This window comes from Silurus aristotelis (genome assembly GCF_946808225.1).
Source record: "Silurus aristotelis genome assembly, chromosome: 4".
Classification (NCBI taxonomy): domain Eukaryota; kingdom Metazoa; phylum Chordata; class Actinopteri; order Siluriformes; family Siluridae; genus Silurus; species Silurus aristotelis.
The window spans coordinates 27,005,024-27,030,756 of NC_139577.1; the positions used below are offsets into that span (position 1 = coordinate 27,005,024).

General features: G+C 39.1%; 1 protein-coding gene across 2 annotated transcripts in view; it reads left to right on the forward strand.

The window, feature by feature from the left end:
* Positions 1-3,053: 3,053 nt before the first annotated feature.
* rgs12b (regulator of G protein signaling 12b) overlaps positions 3,054-25,733 on the forward strand; it is a 90,280-nt gene continuing 67,600 nt past the window's right edge. Inside the window, exons 1-4 of one of the 2 annotated variants that reach the window (XM_083538584.1) lie at positions 3,054-3,212; positions 5,027-6,214; positions 8,001-8,879; positions 22,070-22,180. In XM_083538584.1, the coding sequence (XP_083394710.1) occupies positions 5,165-6,214; positions 8,001-8,879; positions 22,070-22,180 (2,040 nt within the window). In that variant the 5' untranslated portion in view covers positions 3,054-3,212; positions 5,027-5,164. The remainder of the gene's footprint in view (positions 3,213-5,026; positions 6,215-8,000; positions 8,880-22,069; positions 22,181-25,733) is intronic. The other variant, XM_083538583.1, reaches the window with a different exon arrangement.

Below are 25,733 nucleotides of genomic sequence, written 5' to 3' on the forward strand. Positions count from 1 at the left end.
CTGTGCGTTGAGTTTTGCAAGAACACCGTACCTGCACCTTAAAGTGTGCATGCACATGCAATTGTAATGGTGGTCAAATTCACATATTTTGAAGCACAGATATTCTTTTATGCAAATTCAGCAATAAAATGCGAATTTTTCTAACAAATTACAAAATAAAACAAATTACTTGTTAATTTTAAGAGACTCTTGTACGTATAGTATTGCTTTTTGATAAAGAAAAAGAACTTATCCGATCACTCGATTAATCCTTGGATCAATCGGTAGAATGCTCGATTACTAAAATAAAATATATTTTATTTTAATTCAGTTTTCAATAATTCTTAACTTGTACACCTTTTTAATCAGCAAATTATGATAATTGCATATTACATAGTTTGGCAACTTTTATCTACTTTCTGAGCATATACATACATATACACACATTTTATATATGTGTGTATATATATTTTGTGTGTGTGTGTGTGTATGTATCTAAATATGTATATGTGTGTGTGTGTGTGTGTGTGTGTGTGTATATATATATTAAACCTAATATCTGGTTGGACCACCCTTAGCAGCAACAACTGCAATCAAGCGTTTGCAATAACTTGCATTGAGTCTGTTACAGCGAGGAGGTTTGGAGGAATTTTGGTTCACCCATCTATGCAGAATTGTTGTAATTCAGCCACATTGGAGGGTTTTCGAGCATGAACCGCCTTTTTTATAAAAGTCTAAAAGGTACTGTAGAGGCTTATCCAGAATAGCTTACAGTTATCTCATGTATACACCTGAGCAGGTGAGGGTTAAGGGCTTTGTTAAAGGGCCCAGCAGTGGCAGCTTAGTGGTGCTTGGATTTAAACTCTCAACCTTCTGATAATAAGTACAGCATTTTAACCACCTCCCCGTTAACAATGATAGAACTATAATGAATGAACATTCGGTGCCACCCAGCTGAGAATGGTTTCCCTTTTTAGAACCGGTTCCTATCAAGGTTTCTAAGGGAGTTTCTCCTTGCGACTGTGAGTACTAACTTGCTCATTAGGGATTAACATATAGGGACAAAATTTATATTTGTAGTCTATATATTTTTGCAACGCTGGTTTTTTTTTATATATATATATATATCACACACACGTGTGTGTGTGTGTGTGTGTGTGTGTGTGTGTGTGTGTGTGTATACAGTGCCTTGCGAAAGTATTAACAACAACAAGTGGGACACAATCATGAAGTGGAACAAAATTTATTGGATATTTCAAACTTTTTTAACAAATAAAAAACTGAAAAATTGGGCATGCAAAATTATTCAGCCCCTTTACTTTCAGTGGAGCAAACTCTCTCCAGAAGTTCAGTGAGGAAGTTCTCTGAATGATCCAATGTTGACCTAAATGACTAATGATGATAAATAGAATCCACCTGTGTGTAATCAAGTCTCCGTATAAATGCACCTGCACTGTGATAGTCTCAGAGGTCCGTTTAAAGCGCAGAGAGCATCATGAAGAACAAGGAACACACCAGGCAGGTCTGAGATACTGTTGTGGAGAAGTTTAAAGCCGGATTTGGATACAAAAAGATTTCCCAAGCTTTAAACATCCCAAGGAGCACTGTGCAAGCGATAATATTGAAATGGAAGGAGTATCAGACCACTGCAAATCTACCAAGACCTGGCCGTCCCTCTGAACTTTCAGCTCATACAAGGAGAAGACTGATCAGAGATGCAGCCAAGAGGCCCATGATCACTCTGGATGAACTGCAGAGATCTACAGCTGAGGTGGGAGACTCTGTCCATAGGACAACAATCAGTCGTATACTGCACAAATCTGGCCTTTATGAAAGAGTGGCAAGAAGAAAGCCATTTCTTAAAGATATCCATAAAATGTGTCGTTTAAAGTTTGCCACAAGCCACCTGGGAGACACACCAAACATGTGGAAGAAGGTGCTCTGGTCAGATGAAACCAAAATCGAACTTTTTGGCAACAATGCAAAACGGTATGTTTGGCATAAAAGCACCACAGCTCATCAGCCTGAACACACCGTCCCCACTGTCAAACATTGTGGTGGCAACATCATGGTTTGGACCTGCTTTTCTTCAGCAGGGACAGGGAAGATGGTTAAAATTGATGGGAAGATGGATGGAGCCAAATACAGGACCATTCTGGAAGAAAACCTGATGGAGTCTGCAAAAGACCTGAGACTGGGATGGAGATTTGTCTTCCAACAAGACAATGATCCAAAACATAAAGCAAAATCTACAATGGAATGGTTCACAAATAAACATATCCAGGTGATAGAATGGCCAAGTCAAAGTCCAGACCTGAATCCAATCGAGAATCTGTGGAAAGAACTGAAAACTGCTGTTCACAAATGCTCTCCATCCAACCTCACTGAGCTCGAGCTGTTTTGCAAGGAGGAATGGGCAAAAATTTCAGTCTCTCGATGTGCAAAACTGATAGAGACTTACCCCAAGCGACTTACAGCTGTAATCGCAGCAAAAGGTGGCGCTACAACGTATTAACTTAAGGGGGCTGAAATAATTTTGCACGCCCAATTTTTCAGTTTTTATTTGTTAAAAAAGTTTGAAATATCCAATAAATTTCGTTCCACTTCATGATTGTGGCCCACTTGTTGATTCTTCACAAAAAATTACAGTTTTATATCTTTATGTTTGAAGCCTGAAATGTGGCAAAAGGTCGCAAAGTTCAAGGGGGCCGAATACTTTCGCAAGGCACTGTGTGTGTGTGTGTGTGTGTGTGTGTGTGTGTGTGTGTGTGTGTATATATATATATATATATATTATTGTGTGTGTGTGTGTGTAATGATTATGTATTAGATATCTTTGTCACTATGGTTTGATTAGGCTGTAAATACACTCAAAACAGTGAATATCATTTAGAACACTGGTGTTTATATCTTTAGTTCACAAAACTTTATAAAAACCGATTCCAGTTAAGAATCGTTCACTTTTATGGTTTTATATTGAAATGTTATGATCTGGAGATTATATTATTTAGCGCTTGTCCCAGTCTGAAGGAGTGAAGAGTCGGGGGTCCCCCCGCCCCCCCTTACAGAAATCCCAAAGTCACGTGACCCAGGAGGTCCGCTCCTCCTCAGCAGCAGCTGGATCACGTCCTTTTGTTACAGCAAACCAGAATAACAGTGTTATAGTGTCTGTGTTTTACAACCAAAAGCACCTAGAATAAATAACAGGAGTTCGGGGATACCTGGAGAATCCGGTAAGTTCGTGTTTATTATAGGGTTTTATAGCTATTATGTGCTTCTTGAGTGGTTTCGGATTAGTTTGGAAGCGATCTTAGACCCATGTAGCACCGCGTGTCCGAGTTAATAGTCTTCTGTATAATTAATGAATCTTTAATAATTAATTACTTTACCCCTGAGACACAATTCAACACCGTTATGTTCCTTCCATAAGCCAGCTGTTCCTAAAACCCACCAGCTACAAGAAAGCATCATGTAATTATTATTAGTAGTATTATCAGGGAAATAAGATAATAAAAAAAAATGCGTTGCATAATAACAAATTGTTGTTTACTGTTTATATAAACACTAACGCGAACTTTTCGACACCTGTAAAATAGTTTGGATTTACAGCCGACCTGCTCGTCTCAAGCAAGCTGGAGCTCCGAAACTGGGTGATTGACAAGGCAGGCGGCCAATAGGCTTTAAGATATTGTCAGTTGCTGAATCAGTCGTCATGGCAACCCAGGGCGACGTGGTGATGTCAGCCAATCGGAACGCGCGGGTGGGCGCGGGCACCAGGTAGCAAGAGTGAATGAGTTGTTGGTCGCAAAAACGGCGACAAACCCTAAAGAAGAGTTCAGGCTGGTTTTCAAGTGTGTGTGAGAATTAGCTGGAAGGTGGTGCAGAGCGTTTAGAGTTCAAGAAAAGTCATAAAAAAGAATTGTAAAAAGTTTCTAGGAGGGCCCTAAAGATTTGAGTTATGTCGGGAGGGTTTGAGTCGCATGTTGGAAGTGATTGTAGATACAGTAACGAGGAAAAAGTTTGGACACACCTTCACTTTTAGTGTTGAATCTTTCTTTTTATTGTTGTTCTCAACACTGTACATGGTACTTAAGATATCCAAACAGAGTCAAACAGTAAACAAAACACGTGTTGAATATCCCAGAGTATGTTTTATCATTTTCGATTTTTCGAAGTAGTTCTTGTTGGCTGCTTTTCCTTCACTCTCCAGTCCAATTCATTCCAAACCATCTCAGCTGGATTTAGATTGGATGAGCGTGGAGGCAAGTCATCTGATGCAGCACTCCATCACTCTCCTTCTTAAACAAATAGCTTTCCCATAACCTAGAAGTGTGTTTGGGATCATTTTCCTATTGGAAAACATTATGGTCCCACTAAGTGCAAACCGCATGTTGCTGCCAAATGCTGTGGGAGCCATGCTGGTTAAGTTGCCTACGATTTTTACAAAATCACCTACAGTGTCTTCAGCAATGCCCCCCCTTCAGCAAAGTTTGAATGTCTTCAGTATTAATGTATGATGTTGATGATAATAATAAAAATACAGAAAAACCAGTAGAAGGTGTGTCCAAACAGTCCAACAGTTACTGTAGGTATTTAATATGCATTCAAAAATACATTACATACTTAGGAATTGTTATTGTTTTACTTCTTGTTCGTCTTCTTCTCCTTTTTCTATCTCCTTCTTTTCCTTCTCCTTCCTCTCCTCTCCTTCTTCTCCCTTTTCTTTATCTTCTTTATTTACTTCTTCTCTCTTTCTCCTTCCTCTCCTTCTTCTCCTTCTTCTACTTTTTCTTTATCTTCTCTCTTTTTTATCTTCTTCATCTCCTTCTCTTTCTTCTTCTTTTTCTACTTCTCCCACTTTGTCTGCTTTTTCTCCTTCTTCTTTTCCGTTTTTCCCTGCTCTGTCTTCTTCTTCTCCTTCTTCTTTATCTTCTTCTTTGTTTTCTTTGTTGCTCAGCGAAAATCTTTTGTATATATAATTTTCCTTATATGTGTAGAACATTGATTGGCATTTATTTGACCTTTCTGGCATCCCCACATTTTGCAGGAGGTGTTTCATGACCCACCTGTGCATCAGGATGTTTCCCTCCTGAAAGCGATGACAACCGAGAGAATGATCTCACCTGAGTACTGCATTTAGCTTTGTATTTGTGAAGCCCTTGAGAGCTGCATGTGAATCCCGAGAATGTTCAGATCATCTGAGGCAAGCAGACGGCGTGCTAATAGTCAGGCACTGGGCCGTGTCAGAGGGGTGGAGGTAGCTCGAGGTAGAACAGGTTACGGTTTTACCCTCTCTGGACACTCGCCCTGCGTGCTGAGCTGTGTTCTAAAAGGCAGTCCAGCCGACTACGTGGGTTTGCGTGCTGGAGACCAGATCCTCGCCGTGAACGACATCAATGTGGCGAAGGCGTCTCATGAGGACGTGGTCAAGCTGATCGGGCGCTGCTCGGGTGTTCTACACCTGCTCATCGCTGAGGGCGGACAGCTGGACTCGTGCTCCAGCGACGAAGAGCTCGGATTCCACGAGCACAAAAGCCACTGGCTCCGACCGAAAATGGACTCCAAGACTTTGGGAATAAACCGTGCTGAGCGAGTGGTGGCTGAGATGCAGTCCGGAGGGATCTTTAACATGATCTTCGAGAACTCCTCCAGCCACTCCTCTAGCAGCTCAGAGAAAGCTGCAGCAAAACAGAGGCCGGTCTCTGAGCTGGACTTCCGCTGCGGAGACGTCGAGGCCCACAGGAGCGACGTAAACCTTCTCTCAGAACAGGAAATGGCCCGAGTGCTCCGTGACGACTACGTGTTTGTGGACGTGTTCGAACCTGAGCGTCAGGAAGCTGACTCAGGTGGCATCCTCAATGTCGGCATGATAGTGGGCTACTTGGGCTCCATCGAGCTGGCCTCGAGTGGCGCCAATCTCGAAAACGACAGCGTGCAGGCGATCCGTGGTTGCATGCGCCGCCTGCGAGCCGAGCACAAGGTGCACTCGCTGGTGCTGCTTGAGGTGCTTCACGACCGTGTGCTCCTACGCAACGAACGCAGAGCCGTCCTGGCTGCATACCCGGCCGAGAAGCTGGCGTTCAGCGCCGTGTGTCCGGACGACCGACGCTTCTTTGGCCTGGTCACTATGCAGGCTGCCGAGGACGGCGGCATGAATGCACTTGCCGATGAAAACCAGGGCTCGAGAACTTCCTGCCACGTGTTCCTCGTTGATCCTGAGCTCTGTCACCACAAGGTCATAAATTTTTTTTTTTATTCAAAATACAGTTTATGTTTAAATGCATGTCTATGGAATAGTCATATTATTTTAAAAGTGCCTTAGAAAAAACAATCTGCAATTTTGTTTGGTAAGGTTTTTTTTATATTTGTTTCTAGCACTTAAATGAGCTCTGTTCCAGCTGGATCAGTCTCAGCATACGAGACATATGTAGTTTGAACAGATCAGGTTAAGTTTGTCTGCTGAATAAGAAAGCTAGTCAGTGTTGTTTTAAGAAAGATCTCCTAATGTCAACTCGTTATGTGTATAAAAGACACCAGTCACAGAATCAACCTCTTCCATTCAAACCTCTCCACCACCATGGGAAAGACTGAAGAGCTGTCAAAGGATGTCAGGGACAAGACTGTAGACCTGCACAAGGCGGGACTAAGCTACAAGTCCATCAAATTGTTGCCTTGCGGTATGTTTTGGGTCAATGTCATGCTGGAAGACCCGTCCATGACCCTTCTTCAATGTTCTGGCAGAGGCCAGAAGGTTCTCATGTGTTCATATGGTGAAGTCTTCCTGTACCTTTAGCAGAGAAACAGCCCCAAAGCAGAATGTTTTCTCCTCCATGTTTGACAGTGGAGATGGTGTTCTTGGGGTCATATTCAGCATTTCTCTGCCTCCAAACACGGAGAGTCTCATCTGACCACATCACATTCTCCCAAACCTTCTCTAAATCACTCAGGTGTTTATTGGCAAACTTCAGATGGGTCTGTTCATGTGCATTCTTGAGCAGAAATACTTTGGTGTGTAACCAATGGTTTTCTTGGTGGCTGTGGTCCCAGCTCCCTTGGGATCATTAACATTATTTTCCCATGTAATTCTGGGCTGATCCCTCCCTTTTCCCAGAATCATCCTTACCCCACGAGGGGAGATTTTACATGGAGCTCCAGCGGGGCAAAAGTGGTATCTTTCCCACCAAGCTTCTTGCTGATGGTCTTGTAGCCCATTACAGCCTTGTGCATGTCTACAATCTTGTCCCTGACGTCCTTTGACAGCTATTTGGCTTTGCCCATGGTGATGGAGAGGTTTGAATGGAAGAGGTTGATTTTGTGACTGGTGACTTTTATGTCAAGTCAAGTCAGGACGCTTTTATTGTCATTTCAACCATTTATAGCTGACGCAGTACACAGTGAAATAAAACAGCGTTCCTCCAGGAACCCTGGTGCTACATTCACAACATAAAGCTACATAACAGGAAACACAGAGCTAATGACTAGTAAGTGTCTTAGCCACATAAAGTGAACATAAACATAATGAGTTGATATTAGGAGTTTTTTAAAGGTACAGGACTAATTTGGGTCTGTGGAAGTCTGAATCAAATTGGTAGGTAGGGGAGCAAATACTTATTTCACTCAATCAAATACAAATTAATTTATATATAAAATATTTTTTTTTCTTGATTTTTTAAAATATTTTGTCTCTTAAGGGGGTAATAATTTTTTATTTATTTAACTACAGTGACACTGCCATGGCTCTCATTTCGTTTTTTATGGCATTGTGTCTGTTTTATATTTATTTTATAAACTACTGTATATGTAATATAGTTTAATAATAAAAAAAAAAGTGCTCAAAGTGCAAGGCGAAGACTATTAATAGGCTAAACGTCCTCCAATGAATACGTTTGTGAGGGAACTCAGATTTGAACTATGTTCCGTATGAAAACGTGTACCGTTACAACCCTAATAATTAGTTATTAATACTGTGTTTATAAAGTACTTATTATTAATATTTATTTACATTTTATTTTTTTATTTAGGTACATCAAGGTATCTCTTGGCGTTTCGGTTTCAGCTGCACTCCAGACCCGGACACCGGTGGTTGTTTGGAATTCCCCCCAACATCTCAGCCGCTGCTGCAGTTCGTATCAGTGCTCTACCGTGACATGGGCGAGTCCATTGAGGGCGTGCGAGCGCGAGCGTTCCTAGATGGCGACCTGGACGCTCAGCAGAACAACAGCACCACCAGCAGCAACAGCGACAGCGGAATCGGTAACTTCCTGCCTGAAGAAAAAAGTAACCGCGTCCTCCTGGTTGACCTCGGTGCCAATCCTGCTCGCCACGTGCCCACAGGATTATGGGAAAGCGCCCAGGGCGGTAGGAACCCGAGTGCTCAGGCTGGTCTTCCTCCTCCTCCTCCACCTCCTCCTCCTCCACCCCCTTCCTCTATATCTCATCGCAACGGCTACAGGCACGAGTTCTCCGAGCCACACCCACACTCCCACACAGACCCGCCCCCTCTGTCCAGCAGACACCTGAGCTCCTCGTCCCGGCTGGATGTCTCCGGACTTCCCACTCGCCACCATCTGCCCGCCCACTCGAAGAAGGGTGCAGGGGGCCAGCGCTGGCTCCCCGTCCACGTCTTGAGAGAGTGGCACCAGGGCCGCAGCAGCGATCAGGAGTCCTACAGCGAGTCCACTGACGGCTGGTCGAGTGCTAACTGCAGCACGCTGCCTCCTCCCATGAGTAAGATCCCGGCTGATCGGTACCGAGCAGCACGAGACATCGCCTCCCAGCCCCATCGGCTCCATGCCCAAAAGGAAGAGTGGGCCAACAAGCTGTTCGGGACGGAGAAACACTTCTGCGAGCAGCTTTTGCAGCAGCACAACGGCAAGAGGGCAAAAGACTCTGAGAAAAAGGTTGGAGATGTGTTATTCTCATTACTTTTTAATAAATGAATGAATGATTATTTTTTTTTATGTCTTTATATGTTTATAAATCGCACTTCTTTACCAAAACACGAGCAGAGTCCAGAGGGCATTCTGAAGTGCAGTGAATTTTTTCAGCTGTTATTACAGCACTGTACAGTTGATCTTTGTTTTTTTAAATAATGAAACAATAAACTGCAGTATTGATTTATAGTTAGAAAGCAGTTATAAGTGCTGCATTAGATTCATCTGTCTGTTTGTCTGTCTGTAGATCTGTTTCTTAGATCTTATTGTTATAATATATCTGTTTGTTATTTTATATATATAATATATATATATATATATCTGTCCGTGTCTCTATCTGTCTAAAATAGACAGAGAGACACAGAGACACAAATACACCGATTAGACATATAAAAAAATAGACAGTTGTTACAAAACAAGCAAATAAATTATTCAAATAAATAAATACATTTTATGTAAGTAAATTAATAAATGGCAGACATATATTTAAACAAATAAATTAATAATAATAAAAAACAAGAAAATTAATCATTTTCTTAAAGCAAATAAATACATTATGCAAATAAATAAATCATTTTAACAAAAGTTAATTAATAAATGACAAACATATTTAAACAAGCAAACAGATAAATAAATCATTATTAAAAAAATTTGATAAAATTGGAGCAATCAAATAATTCAATTAATTCATTTAATTTAATCAACATAATCAAAAGCAATTGAAAATAATGAAGCAATTAATTTTCAGCAACAAAGTGAAGCAAATAAATTAATAATGCAAATAAATAGATATTTAAACCTTTAGTTTCATGAAAGTAAATTAATAAATGACTGACTTATATGTAAGAAAATAAATAAACAGACAAAAAAATTGCTTGGATTAAGTAAATAATAAAAAAAAATTTACTAGACAAATACATCTATGCAAACAACTGCAAAAAATGTATTGTATAAAATATATTTTTAGCAAAAAAAATAAATAAATAAATAAATAAATGAACAATTGTTTTTATCATTACTTAATTTCCTCAATTAGCTCTTTTTTGTGGGGAGGGGGTGCATACTGAACTGAGTGTATTTTAAACTGCATAAATACTAATAATATTAATGCTACTACCAAACTGAGTTGTTGAAGCTTTAATGGTTTACGCACAGAGCCCATAAACAAGTTCACTACGAAGAACTGCTTTTACGTAATAATGGCCGACAGTATCAGAGCAGTGTACGTGTGTGCTGGGAGTTTCCGCCTTGTCTCTCTGTACTTGGAGGGTGTGTGTCAAAGTTGACTATGAGACGAGAAATCTGAGGCTGAGCTCAGACCTCTGATCATCATCCAGCAGTAATCGACTAATTCTTCTATTCTAACACCATAAAACAAAAATTACTTTGTGCAGGTCTGGATGCCATGTCAATGAAAAAACTGTCAATAAAAATAAGTACTTACTCAAAGTGATGTTGAGCTGAGGACTTGGGAATCATAATCCCTGCTGCTGCCTTGTTTGTGTAGTGTGTGTACTGTACGCACAGGCAGCTGTGTGTGAAATATTGCGTTAAATGTGTGTCAAAGGTGCGGTGAATTTCATTTTATTGATGTTTTACTTGTACAATTAGCATTAAATAGAAAGTCTAAGACTTGTGTAAGTTATAGCCTCAGCAGACGTGGATCATGTGGCTGTAAAACCCTGGTAAGAAAAGGGTGTTTTTGGACCAGAGTGTATAATTGTGTTCATATTTGTATGGCCATGTGTTGGAAGAACCACCATCACAGAAATGTCTGTAATGCAAACAAACCCCTGTGATGCCAACAATGCTAATACCAGAGCTTAATTTCAGGTCATGAGAGAGAACAGCACATGCTCTCAGCGATGGTTGTAGGGTTATAACTTCACTTTCAACTCCGTACTAACGATAACTCTATCAGCCGCTATAGATTGTGGGGGCGGAGCTTTGATATCAGCGAACAATGCTTAAAAAAATCCTTTCACACATTACATTATTTACATTCAATGTTACTTAAATGGCGTTGGGGGTTTAGGGTGCAAATCTAAAACATCAGACAGCATGTGCCAGCAAAATTGCCCCTAGACGTGATCACCGATAGCTGATTGCTGGAATAATCGCCTAAAAATACACACTGATAGTTTTTCCGGCTTCCGGTCAGCTGTCCTTACAAGAGCAGCCTCTAGAGGCGAATCACTGACACCACATACTGTTTGTTTTTACATGGAGAGTGTGCGCTGCTCAGAGTGCGCTATATTATAATAATTATTTATAATTGATTAATTATAGAATTATATTTATTCATTAAAAGAGTCATATTTATTTCCTTGACCACATTTTCATCATTCAGTACTTTAATTTCTTTTTATAAAATTCAGTAATATTTTACATGGAATGTTATGGGGAGGGTTGCGTCTTTATGTTTGTTGTTTTTTCATCCAGTATCCATTATCGAATAATTAATCGTTTATCGGCAAATACAGTCCAACATAGCTATCGGTATTGGTACAATCGATATCGTTCGACCTCAACTTTGTGGTGTATTCGTACATTGTCAATAAGTGGCGTCTAGAGCTGAATAAATAAAAAATGGTATTTTGAAGAACATAAGGGAATTTTGAAGAAAATTTTTCATGTTAAGCTTATAAACAAACGTCCTAAGCAAACAAATCCTAATCCAAAAAACAAACAGCTAGCTAAACCTTTCACACCTGGATAGCGAGATCCATTTATTTAAATGTAGATCAAAGCGGTTAAGCTGCAATATCACATCCTGCATCTTTAATGCTGACAAACAAACCACCCATTGTCTGTCTTTTGCACTGGCACTCGCAGGCGGCATGATATCATGATGGAAACCCCAGATAGCATCAGAGCAAACAGAGCATGATCATTCCTGTGTCTTCGGCTTTGATGCTGTTTGATTCATCACCTTGATTCATAACCCTGATGCAGTACTCAATTACTCAGAAACCTAAGCATTCTTAACTGACTCTCACTCTAGTCCCTTCATTTGGACTTCTGAAGCTTGTCACATACACACAAGTATCGTGTTTTATAGGCTGCACGGAGGTATCACACAAGTACGAGTTTTAGGAGTTCACAGTTAACTTGCACACAGCAGCATAATTGGATTTCATTTTGCCGACTGATCGGCAGAACTGATGGGTTTTGAGTGTGTGTGTGTGTGTGTGTGTGTGTGTGTGTGTGTGTGTGTGTGTGTGTGTGTGTGTGTGTGTGTGTGTGTGTGTGTGTGTGTGTGTGTGTGTGTGTGTGTGTGTGTGTGTGTGCGTATGTGTGTGCGTATGTGTGTGCGTATGTGTGTGCGTGTGTGTGTGTGTGTGTGTGTGTGTTTTGGTTTAGTTTGCTCATCGTGCATGATTTCTAGCCACCACCTGGTGTCAGTGTTTCATTGTTTGAATATCATCTTGAGAACTGGAAGAGAAAAGATTTCATTCCTTTTTTTTTTTTTTTTTTTTTAAATACACTTTGTTGAACTGAGTTATTGTATTTCTATATAAAATTATAGAAATAATATATACATACAGTGTGAAACTTAGAGTTTTTACAATCTTATCATACTGTTATCGATAACGAGATATGTATCTCATAATTATGAGATAAGTTGGGGCAGTCTGTGGCAGAGGAGCACTTTAGCACATGACATCGAATCTGACATTACTGCATTCTTTGCTCGGAAGCACCTCATTGCGCAACCATGGAGATGTAGCAGCTATCATATGGTTTAGCTTGATGACTGTATATTAGTTTAATTAGCTGCTGGAGATTTCCTCGCTGACCTGCCCCTCCTGCTAATTAATTTAGTTACAGTAAGTCTTGCTTCAGTTAATAGATATGGGGCATTAACTATTATTATTATTATTATTATAATTTATTTATTATTATTATTATTATTATTATTATTATTATTATTATTATTATTATTATTATTATTATTATTATTATTATATACTGTTCACTGTCCATTAGATAAGAGTTAGTTTTATCAAGTGGACAGTCATATAAACTAATAGTAATGGGATATTAAGTCATAATTATGAGATCCCTCTGTGTAAATGCAATGCACTTCCATAATTTTGACATCCCTTATATATATAATTCAGATAGACAACTTTAGATGAACAACACATGACATTACACAGTGCCATTATTTATTTATTTTTTACAAAATTTGAGCTGATTGAAGTAACTTTATCAGTCTCTCACATCACTGTAAAGGAATTTTGGCTCACTTTTCTGCACAATCTTGCTTCAGTTCATTGAAGTTTGCAAGGTTTTTTTATGCACAGCTTTTAAAGTCCTGCCACAGCATTTTGGTCAGGTAGAGGTCTGCATTTTAAATTGGACTTTGCAACACCTTGACTCTGTTCTTGTTTTAGCTATTCTGTTCTGAGATCATTGTCCTGTTTCATGGGCCAATTTCAGCCAAGCTTCAGCTGTCAGACTGATTACAACATTTCACTCTATAATACTTTGGGATACAGAGGGGATCAATTGCCAACTCAATGACTGCAAGGTGCTGCAAAACAAGCCCAAATCTTTATCTCCTTCACCACCATGTTTGACAGTTGGTATGAAGGGGTTTGTGCTGATATGCTGTGTTTATTTTTCTCCACATGTGGTGCTGTACATTATAGAGAACATCTCTAGTTTGATCTTATCTCTGCAGCAGACATTGTTTCAGAAGTCTTGTGGTTTGTTCAGATTCAACTTCGCAAACTAAAGCCATTGTGCCAGGCACTTTTTTGATAAAGTCTGGCAACCCTTGCAAACAAAACATATTTGTTCAGTCTACTGTCATGAACATCAACATTTAAACTGCTAACTGAGGCCTGACGAGTCTAAAAGGAAAACCCTTGGGTTTTCTGCAATTTCTCTGAGCATCTGACTTTGGGGTGAATAATCTTCCTCACTGTGGAATGATGAGCTTGAAATAATTTGGAAATGGCCTTATAACCTTTCTCAGTTAGACTGGTAGCAGTTAATTCTGTTAAGTCTTTGTTGATGTATTTTCCTCTTCTGTCTTGTGTACACCTGAATGCTTTGGATCAGCAAACTGCTAAAACCTGAGCATTTATATAGGCCCTCACACTGCTGATAACCAGTTAATAAAGTTTCTCTAATTAGCAACACCTGACTGCTACGTAACCTCTTAAATCCTATGGAAGCTGTAAAGGTCTACCTAGGTTATTTTTCTTCTTTTCTTCACAAATAGCTTTTCCATTTTAAGTTGATTTTTGTAAAATCCACAATACTGTAATATGTAGTTATGTGAGGTTGTTTTTACCAAGTTTTTAGACCTCCTAATGACAAGATAATTGTTATTATCTACTGATATGTAAAAACCAGAGAATTCAAAGGGAGTGTACTTTGATTTTTATATGGACAAAGGTTATTTTTAAAAGTTTGACCATAAGATTCCAAATGTGTTCAGTTTGTGCACAGGGACGTTGTCAAGCTAGAACAGGTTTAGGTCTCCAAGTTCTTCCAGTTTTCTCCTGCATGACACTGAATTTAAGAACAAAAGAGCAACTTCAAATACTAGTTAACATTTTTCTCTTTTACTTCATTTGGTTTTATGCAGTTGTGGACGAAGTACACAAACCATGTATTTGAGTTAAAGTAGAGATACTAGGTAAAATATTACTCTAGTAAAATTAAACGTACGAAAGCGTTTGCCTTTAAATGTTCGTAAGTTATACAAAGTTCTATAATTTATTATGAATATAATGTTTCTATTATCATTGTTGTCACAAGACTTCATCAACTCAATTATGTGAAAAGACTCTAATGTTACTGCTAGCACAACAATCTATTAATAGAATGATAATAATGAGTCAAACACTGATTGATATTGATATTTTCAGCTACTTAAAAAAGAAAATCGCACAAATAAGGCCACAGGTGTTGTGGCAAGTCAGGGGCAGGAGTTTCTTCCTTCATTTATTCCCCTCAAAAATTTCTGCTTGCTGTTGAATTGATACTAAAGTGTGTGTTCGTGTTAAGTAAATGAGGTTGAGTAGGATATTTGACTTTGAAATGTAGTGAAGTTAAAGTAAGGAAAAAGTAGAAAAAAGTGCAGATACAAGAAAAAGATGCTTATATATAATAACAAATGACCTTTACTTCCTTACTGTCCACCACTGGTGTTATGTAGCCAAACCTTTTTGTGGTTTCCATTGCACTTAACAAGCATGTTAATATGATATGTTGCTTTCCTGCCTCCAGCTCATTATAATGACTTTCTATAAGTCTGTCACGACTGTTTGATTGATCAGAGATCTACATTCCACACTTATGTGCATGTTTGGTGTCTTTATGTTTTATAAATCACTTTGGAAAGTGGAAAGAACAAGATATTAATTAGAAATCATAACAACAAGATATTAATTAGAAATCATAACAACACGGTATCACGAAATATGTTAAAATAGCTTGGAAATAATAATGCAACACTGTCAAACATTTTCATTTGCTAAATGAAAACAAATATCCATTATAAATAGTTTCTTTGTTAATACATATTCTTTGTGAATCAAGAAGACAGAAGGAAATCTCTGTTTTTTACAAGCATACAGATCCCAGCACCGAGATGCCACAAATCTCCCAAATTAACTAGGAAGTGCATCCCTTCAACGGAACACCCCGACTCTTCTGGCTAATTACAGCATTGCCTAAACTCAGACACCTTCTGCTTGCTATGCTGAACAATTGACCGGCCATGCCAAGCGTCTAACATGTTGACGATGAACAGTGTTCATTTTGATTAACCTCCTGGGGCAAGAGCGTCAGGGGCGTGTGGGCTGTGAGGGGTGAAAAAAGGAGCTGCGATTCCGCAGGGAGAGTTACAGCCACGTCGAGTGATGTTTTGGTGGGGTTTGTAGTCGGCCTCTCTGGAATGGAGTAAACAGGAAAGATGGCTCTTCAGAGACTTAAATAGACATGATAATAGAAGGAGAGAGCGAGAGAGAGAGAGAGAGAGAGAGAGAGAGAGAGAGAGAGAGAGAGACTTTATTCTTTGCTTTATTAGTATTTTTATTATTGTATTATGAATAGTATGATTATGGGTCAGTGCTAACTACTTTGGCAATGCAGCTTTTCAAACAGATATAGCGGTAAAGTAAATTAAATAGTAGTGTGTGTATGAGAGGGAGAGAGAGATGGAGAGAGAGATTAAAATCCAGCCACCTTCCTGCTGCCTGATTTTATTTTCCCCTAAATACTGACTATAACTCCAGTAGATAAAATGGGAATGAGAATAAAGGGGATGAGTAAAGTTAACGGATGAGGCATAAAAAAGCCAGTGTTTTCTCTGGTAAAAATCTTTGGCTACAACAACGGAGGTTCCGCTTAACTGAAGCCCGTTTACTAAACATTTAAAGATTAGACGACGTATTTTGTTATATTGATCATGAAAAATAATTGACCTGAATTTTTATATTTCATGCGCCATTTACTTAACCGCCAACAGAAACATGTAATGATGTACTACAAGGTTCGATTTAGTATAAAAGCACAGGCAGTTCCAGCTGTTACATGAACAACAGGTTTATATTAAAGTTTCTTGTTGCATTCGGTTGTTGTTTCTATTGTATAAACCTGTACACGTGGACTTGTATGGCAGAAGTTCCACATATTGTAAGATTGATAAAAATTAATAAAAAACCTGGATTAAAAAAAGTGTTTGACAAAGTAAAAGCTAAAATGGTCGATAGTGATGTTTTAGCTCTCCGAAGTGTTGTGATGCGTCATATTCAACAAACAGTTTAGCGAGGAGAAATCAATCTACGTGGAAAATATTGTCACAAATTATTGGTCACTTTCTAAGTAAAAAAAATATAGCGCATCTACTAATCATTACATATAAATAAATCATTATTTTCCAATGCAAATATGTTCAAAATTATACATGCATATACTAAACAAATGCTAGCTTGTATCCAATGCACACTTTTTTAAAATCGAAGCATCAAATTTATTCATTTTTATGCCGATGCACTGAGAAAAGACTTCTGTCTCACTGCTCTGCCATTAAGCCCAGATCGATGGATGGCTGCAGTGATGGTTGTCCTTCTGGAAGTTTGTCCCATCTCCATCTCCAGAGCTCAGAGTGACTATTGGGTTCTTGGTCAAATATCTTAATAAGGCCCTTCTCCCCCGATTGCTTAGTTTGGCCAGGGCGACCAGATCTTGGTTGGTCCTGGTTATGCCACAGTTCTTCTATTTGAGAATTATGGAGGTCAATTTGATCTTGGGGATCTTCAGTGCAGCAGCAATGTTTTGGTTCTGTTCCTTGCAACAATCTTGTCTTTGTGCTTTTGCACATCCCATTCCACATGTAGTTCCTATTTGCTTTTTATTTGTATAATAACCTCCACTCTTCTGGGAAGGTGTTCCACTAGATTTGGAGTGTGTTTGATTTTGAGATTTGTGCTCATTCAGCCACAATGTGTTAGTAAAGTATTGATGTAGGGTGAGGAGGCCTGAGGTGCAGTCAGCGTTCCGACATTCCAGTCAGTTTGATATATGTTACAGCTTAATTCAATATTGGTCAGTTTACTCACATTAATAATAATAAACTTCATTAATTAATATTTGTTCTTTTGCATCCCTGATTTGGTTTAGAAATTTGTATATTAACTATTAACTATTTCTTGTATATTAAAGTTTGTATATTAAAACTATTCATTCATTCATTCATTCATTCATTCTCTTCCGCTTATCCGTAATTCGGGTCGCGGGGGCAGCAGTCTAAGCAGGCCCCCGCCTTCGACTGCTGCCCAATCCTCACAGCACCGTCCCTTACGGTCCCTCCTGCAGGTGGTGAGCCCACGGGAAGGCGGCCCCACGTCACTCCGACGTCACGGACCTTGATATTTCCCTCGTAAGGGACCCCCGGAGCATAGAGGGTTAAGGGCCTTGCTCAAGGGCCCAAGAGTGGCAGCTTGGCGATACCGGGGCTTGAACCCCAGACCTTCCGATCTGCAACCCAGCGCCTTAACCGCTGGAGCCACCACTCCCCCTTGTATATTATTAAAACTATTTCTTGTAAATTAATTTGTATATTAAAACTATTTCTTTGTATATTAAAACTATTTCTTGTTTTAAATGATTGATTTCTCGAAACATGCAAAAGAATGAAAGAAGGTTTTTCGAACGAACCCCAGTTATATTTGTGCTTTCTAAGCGTTTTAGCCGTCTCAGCGCATTTCCTGTGGGCGTGTGAATTAATTGGGCTGTTAATTGCCATGCAAAAAAAAAAAACACGATCGGTCAAATGAATGCAGCCATATTGCATATATTTGTATACCGCATTCGAATATCAACATAATCACAGCGTGCTACACGTTGCGCAAGACTTTGAAGAGGAATTCCGTGCTTATTTCTTTCAGTGTCGGAGGAATAAGCGTGTGTGATCTTTCGTTTGAGGCACGGATCATCTGAGAGCAATCATATGAGTTGTTATGTTTACTCTCTCTCTCTTTCTCTCTCTCTCTTTTCAGACACGCAGGCGCACCACGATCTGACTTTTGTCTTTGTTTTAATGAGCAGCCAGTGAGCAGTGGTGGCTGTTTAACGGTGTGCTGTAGAAGAACGTGGCAGTGTGTCTTCTGTCGTTTTTCAAATGTAATGGTCTGCGCCGTTTCCTTTTATGGAACCTATTTGTGGACGGGTTTGCTGCTGGGTTTGTACGTGCGGTACATGACTGCTTTTTCGTTGGCATGGAGCGGAATCGGTGCAGATGTTTCAACACTAGATGAGACATTGGCGAATACTATTAGTGATTCTAAGTAGCCTGATATATGACACAATGCAGATCTTTCACAGGAGCTAATCCTACCGTCTTCAGTTCTTTGATTCATTGGCAGAAAAGTGCCATTGTCAGCATTGCTGTCCTCCTTGTGTTACCAGAAGGCCAGCTGATTTTTCGAGGCATTAACTCTAGAAACCCTCTGAAGGTGTGCTGTGGTATCTGGCACCAACACGTTAGCAGCAGACCCTTTAATACTTGTAAGATGTCAACCATGGATCAGACTTGTTTGTCCAGCACAGAGAGAATCTGAAGACCAAATTAAACACTGTAATGTTCTTCGAACCATTTCTAAACCATTATTTTTCATTGAACCTTTCACTATTCGGTTCAATTCGACATCATGATGCATCACGATTTACATTACTGCACATAGGTAGATATTTATGAATACGAGATTTGATATATAATAACAAGATCTTTTTTATAGTGCATCCTGGAGCCTTCTCTTCACCAGTTAAGCAACAAAAAAAAAACAATAATGAAAAAATCCATTATGAAGCATCTATCTATCTATCTATCTATCTATCTATCTATCTATCTATCTATCTATCTATCTATCTATCTATCTATCTATCTATCTATCTATCTATCTATCTATCTATCTATCTATCTATCTATCTATCTATCTATCTCTATCTCTCTATCTCTCTATCTCTCTCTCTCTCTCTCTCTCTCTCTAAATAAGGTCATTTTGAATATGATGCCTGCAACACATCTCAAAAAAGTTTGGGACACGGCAACAAAAGACTAAAAAAAAGTAACTTATTAAAATTAAACTATGGAGAAACATTTTGTGATCTTAGAAAGTCAGAGACTCTCAGAGATAAAGATTGGCAGAGCTTCACCAATTTGTGAAAGACAATTTCAAAATAATGTTCCTCAACAAAAAAACACTTTGAACTGTTGAGCAGCCAGAGTCCTGTTTCAGACACAAATGTTACACGGTTTTAAACATGGCCCTGTCCCAACTTTTCTGAGACGCATTGCAGCCATCAAATTCTAATTATTTAATATAATAACAATGTATTATTACACAAATAATTTAATATAATAAGGTTATATAAATAAATAATAATACATAAATATTATGATTATTATTACTTTTATTATTTATCATATTAAATAATATATTATATATTAAGGAATTTAAATTGTATTTATTCTCAGTTTTAACGTTTGATAATGTTATATGTTTATTTCATGAATAGAATATGGATTTATGAGATTTGCAATTCGTTGCATTCGGTATTTATTTTCAATATATACAGTGACATTTTTCCCAATTTTTGTGGAATTGAGCTTGTTTATCATTATGATACTATGCTCATTTACTCGTGAAACAGTCTCAGTTCTTATTGGATATGATCATCCAGAAGCATGCGTATTATTTCCAGATTAATGATCATTTTGATCGAAGCCCAACAGACTGTAACCTATGCTTTGTGAAAAATACCTAGAGAAGGTATCTTCCTTCAGTATTTCAACAGAGTGTGTGGTTAGTTTACATGCACACGTACACAAACGTATTCTTGTATACAAGCATTTGCACAAGAGAGCAGTTCAGTTCAGCGAGCACTGAGTCCAGTGTTAATTCACTTTCTATAAAAGATCCTGATAGAAAATTATGACTAGCAGCACACAGTAGCAACTAATATAAACACAGTCATTTTATTATCAGTGCTGATAACGAGTTCCAAAAACAATCTCCGCAGTGTGAGAAAAAAAGGGTCCCAACTCTTGCATGCACAGATCCAGGTCCTAAACTGGTCATTGTTTTTTATTATCACAGTCTCTTTATATAAAGTAGAATAATATAAATATATTCTTGGTAATTAGTTTTAAAAATTCCCATCGCGATTCACGAATTTATGATTCCTCTGCTGCATTTGGGTTACAACCTCTATCCTCGGGAGATTTTTATTTTCCAGGCCACTGTTACCCCTGGCAATGTTATTGGCAAATACAATACAGTTCCACTTATACATAATCTTTCATGGGTAATATAAACCTTTCCAGCTGTCTGAACATCTGCCTTCAGACACAGAGTATGAAAGCACACAACACAATGTGCACAGTTTTATAACGTATTCCTTGTTCACATACGCATTTGTATGTTTATCGACTAGTTTGTTGGTATCTTTACATTCTAGCGTGGGCAGTGTCTGCCCACGCAGACACGATTTATAGACGAAGGAGGTAATCAAGCACTCTGTAAACCGAACCGTGCTGCCAAATGCTGCTGATGTGCACTTGAGGAGAGATTATAGGCGACCACTTAAACCCTTCAGTGTGTGTTTGCTTCTCTGTGTCTTCGCTATGTGTGTGTGTTCGAAGCTCAGGGACAGGGTATGAAGACAGGCAGTTGAGAGCTCTCAGCGTATCTAGGCAACACAGAAGACTGTTTGATTATACACTCCTCAAATCAGACTTGCCACACCGGCTCCTGAGATGTGCTCTCAGGGCTGTGTGTCTGTCCTGCTGGCAGCCTTCTTATTGTCTTCTTGTTTTCTTTGTCAAAAAACACATAGTATCACGGTAAACCAACTTCTTTTCTTTCTTTTAGTCCCCTCTCTGTGAGGATAAGGCACGCAGTGTTCAACCCAAAGCGGTAATTAGGGATTTCCCACCTCCGACTATGAACAAGCAAAGAAATGTGAAAGTCTTATTTCCAAATTCGGGAAGTTTTTCCTTAAGCCAGAGTACGATATAGAAGCAACATGGCCAAGGCTGATTGATGCACATGGGTAGCGAAGGCTGGTCTGTGCTCCTGTAGCTCAAATTGCTAAAGAAGTTAATGCTGTTAATGCTCAATGGGTCAGAACTGTTTTGACAGCAAATGGTGACCACTATATTAGGCAGGTGGCCATAATGTCATACCTGATCGTTGCTATAATATTATGCATGGTCAGTGTATAATACTGTACTATAATATAATAAGTAAATCTATAATAAATGAACTGAAAATTAATCAGAAAAGACGACCTTTTTGCCACCTCATTGTGGTACAAGGGGAATAAAATGCACCAGCATGTGCTGTTATTGGGGAAATTCTGGGAAAAATGTGAAGTAACTCGGGTCACATCACCAAAACCGGGTGTAGATTATCTCCCTGTAAAAACACACCTTGTCATTTATACATGTACCATTACATGAATCTTTTTAGCGGAAAATAATATTTGTAATTATTTATTTATTTTTTAACACTTTCAACCTGCTGTTTGTTGTCTTATGAATTCAAAAAATGCGTTTGAAAAAGCATTTACCATACTTATGTGTTTGTCTTGTGTTATCCTGACATTTGTTTATTTTGTGTGTGTGTCAGGGCGGAAGGTTCCGGGGCGTCACTATGGGATTTCCCCAACGCTCGTCTGGGAGGAGATCGTTTGGGCGCTCCAAACGCCTCAGTGTCTCTCATTCGCTGGACGACCTCGAGGTAAAACACACCACAATCATATGACACAGTGACGTCTTCTAAAAAAAAAAAATACACAATACAACAAAAAAAACAAACAAACAAAAAACACACCGTACAAGCCCACCCAGTAAACATATAGAAATATAAAACACAACACCGCAAGGAAAAATTAAGACACACCCTGAAAGCAGACGCACAAAGCATACGCCAGAAATATAAACCACAACATGAAAAATGCCACAACACCTTTTTTAAAGCTGATCCACGATATATATATTTACATGACAAAAAATACCCACTACAACAAAACACCAAAAACAACACACACACACCATAAACACACTTCAAAGTACATGCAAAGTGATTGCAGGTGCCCTCGTTGTGTCTTTTGTCTTTCTGTTTTCCATCTACTCCTTCTTCTATACCGTGTTTATTTGTTGATCTGTCCATCCTTTTCTTCCTAAAGTCTGGTAGAGATATGATAGTATTTGCCCTGGATGGGGTGATTATATAAAGCCTGATCTCCAGAGAGCGAGTCTGTTTCCTCTCAGAGAGATCCAGCACACGCTAACTCCCACCGTCGCCATCTTATTTTCTTATATAAATATCTGCAATAAATAATTAATACCCCCCATCCCCTATTCGCCTCTCCTGTTCACGCACGGACACACGTGAGTCTAAATTTAGACCTCGGCAGCCAGGCATGTTGCCGCGTGCGCGCTTGGTGACGTATGCACGTGCGATTCCAGAAGAGGCACATGAGCGTGGTGATGGCAGGTCGCCATGGCGACCGAGGAGAGAGGAAGGAGCAGACGCTTGGAGATGTTCGCATGATGCATTTAGACAGCGATGGCAGCGCGTTTCCCTCGGTTTCTCCACGCGTTTCTGAACGCTAATGGACGTGTAGAGACCAGGCGTAGGAGTGTGTCGGTTTATTTTTTGGCAAGCACTTTTATCCAGGACGGCAGAATCGAGGCAGAGAGCTGTTAAAATATATGTGACATCAACACACATTTATACTTGTTCACACTGACGGGTAAAATTCAGCAAGGTTCAACAGTTGGCACAAGTTACAAGATCTATATAGGTTAATGCTGCATCTCTGTCTCTCACTCTGTCTTGCTCATATCTACTCACATATCTCCAGAGAATTAAACCTGCTCTTCAGGGTTTCTTTACCTTTTTATATTCGCACACAAACACTTGTTGCATGCTAATGATTATTCGTTTTTAAGGTTTACAAGTGAAAATGACTTGGTTTGGAACGCAGCTAGTGACTGTAGATTTTGGTTGATGGGACAACGTTAATACTTTAGATGAATAAATGTATGGATGGATATTGTCATTTATAGTTCATACAGTAGCCTGAAACTGTAACTGTAAAGCATTTTATGGCTATATTGCAGGTTTTTTTTTTTTTTTTTATAATTAATATATACAGGACTAACAAAAGCGACACCCCTCACATTTTAGCAACCATTGTAGTATATCTTCTAAGGGACAATACTATAGAACTGAAGCTTAGATATATTTCAGAGTAGAGCCAAACATACAGCCAAAAAATATGTGAGTACACCCTAAGTGATATTAGTTTTGTCCCTTGAAAATATATACTAAAATGTATATATATATTTGAACACCCTGCTATTTTGCAAGTTCTCCAACTTAGAAATCATGGAGGGGTCTGAAATTGTCATCGTAGGTGCATGTCCACTGTGAGAGACATCATCTAAAAAAAAAAAAAATCCAGAAATCACAATGTATGATTTTTTAACTATTTATTTGTATGATACAGCTGCAAATAAGTATTTGAACACCTGAGAAAGTCAATGTTAATATTTGGTAAAGTAGCCTTTGTTTGCAATTACAGAGGTCAAACGTTTCCTGTAGTTTTTCACCAGGTTTGCACACACTGCAGGAGGGATTTTGGCCCACTCCTCCACACAGATCTTCTCTAGATCAGTCAGGTTTCTGGCCTGTCGCTGAGAAACACGGAGTTTGAGCTTCCTCCAAAGATTCTCTATTGGGTTTAGGTCTGGAGACTGGCTAGGCCACGCCAGAACCTTGATATGCTTCTTACAGAGCCACTCCTTGGTTATCCTGGCTGTGTGCTTCGGGTCATTGTCATGTTGGAAGACCCAGCCTCGACCCATCTTCAATGCTCTAACTGAGGGAAGGAGGTTGTTCCCCAAAATCTCGCAATACATGGCTCCGGTCATCCTCTCCTTAATACAGTGCAGTCGCCCTGTCCCATGTGCAGAAAAACACCCCCAAAGCATGATGCTACCACCCCCATGCTTCACAGTAGGGATGGTGTTCTTGGGATGGTACTCATCATTCTTCTTCCTCCAAACACGTTTAGTGGAATTATGACCCAAAAGTTCTATTTTGGTCTCATCTGACCACATGACTTTCTCCCATGACTCCTCTGGATCATCCAAATGGTCATTGGCAAACTTAAGACGTGCCTGGACATGTGCTGGTTTAAGCAGGGGAACCTTCCGTGCCATGCATGATTTTAAACCATGACGTCTTAGTGTATTACCCACAGTAACCTTGGAAACGGTGTTCCCAGCTCTTTTCAGGTCATTGACCAGCTCTTCCCGTGTAGTTCTGGGCTGATTTCTCACCTTCCTTAGGATCATTGAGACACAACGAGGTTAGATCTTGCATGGAGCCCCAGTCCCAGGGCGATTGACAGTCATGTTTAGCTTCTTCCATTTTCTAATGATTGCTCCAACAGTGGACCTTTTTTCACCAAGCTGCTTGGCAATTTCCCTGTAGCCCTTTCCAGCCTTGTGGAGGTGTACAATTTTGTCTCTAGTGTCTTTGGACAGCTCTTTGGTCTTGGCCATGTTAGTAGTTGGATTCTTACTGATTGTATGGGTGGACAGGTGTCTTTATGCAGCTAACGACCTCAAACAGGTGCATCTAATTTACGATAATAAATGTAGTGGAGGTGGACATTTTAAAGGCAGACTAACAGGTCTTTGAGGGTCAGAATTCTAGCTGATAGACAGGTGTTTAAATACTTATTTGCAGCTGTATCATACAAAAAAATATTTTAAAAATCATACATATATATATATATATATATATATATATATATATATATATATATATATATATATATATATATATCCATCCCAACTATATCTGAAAATTAGCAAGAAAGGCTTTTTGCATTTTTTTATGCAAGTACATTATTAAAAACATAATCCCCTTTTTTCCTCTCCCAGTCATTGCAATATATGTATCTTTCAACAGAAATCAGTCTGTACGTCACAGATACACTATCCGCTGTATTATCTGTATATCTGTAATCTATTTGTTGTATTGAATGTCTTGTCTTCTGCTCCTATTCCACATCAGAGAAGGAACATGGGGCAGTATGATACTTGACCCAATGGCTCTTCTTTTAGCACTTAGTGTGGCATTCATCTTTTTTTTATCCACATATGTCTGGGTTTTTGTACTTTTTCTCACTTTTATAATACATTTAAAAAAATAAAAATAAGAGAGAGAGATTTTCTCAGTCCTGGTTCTTCTGATGAATTCTAATTGTTCATGA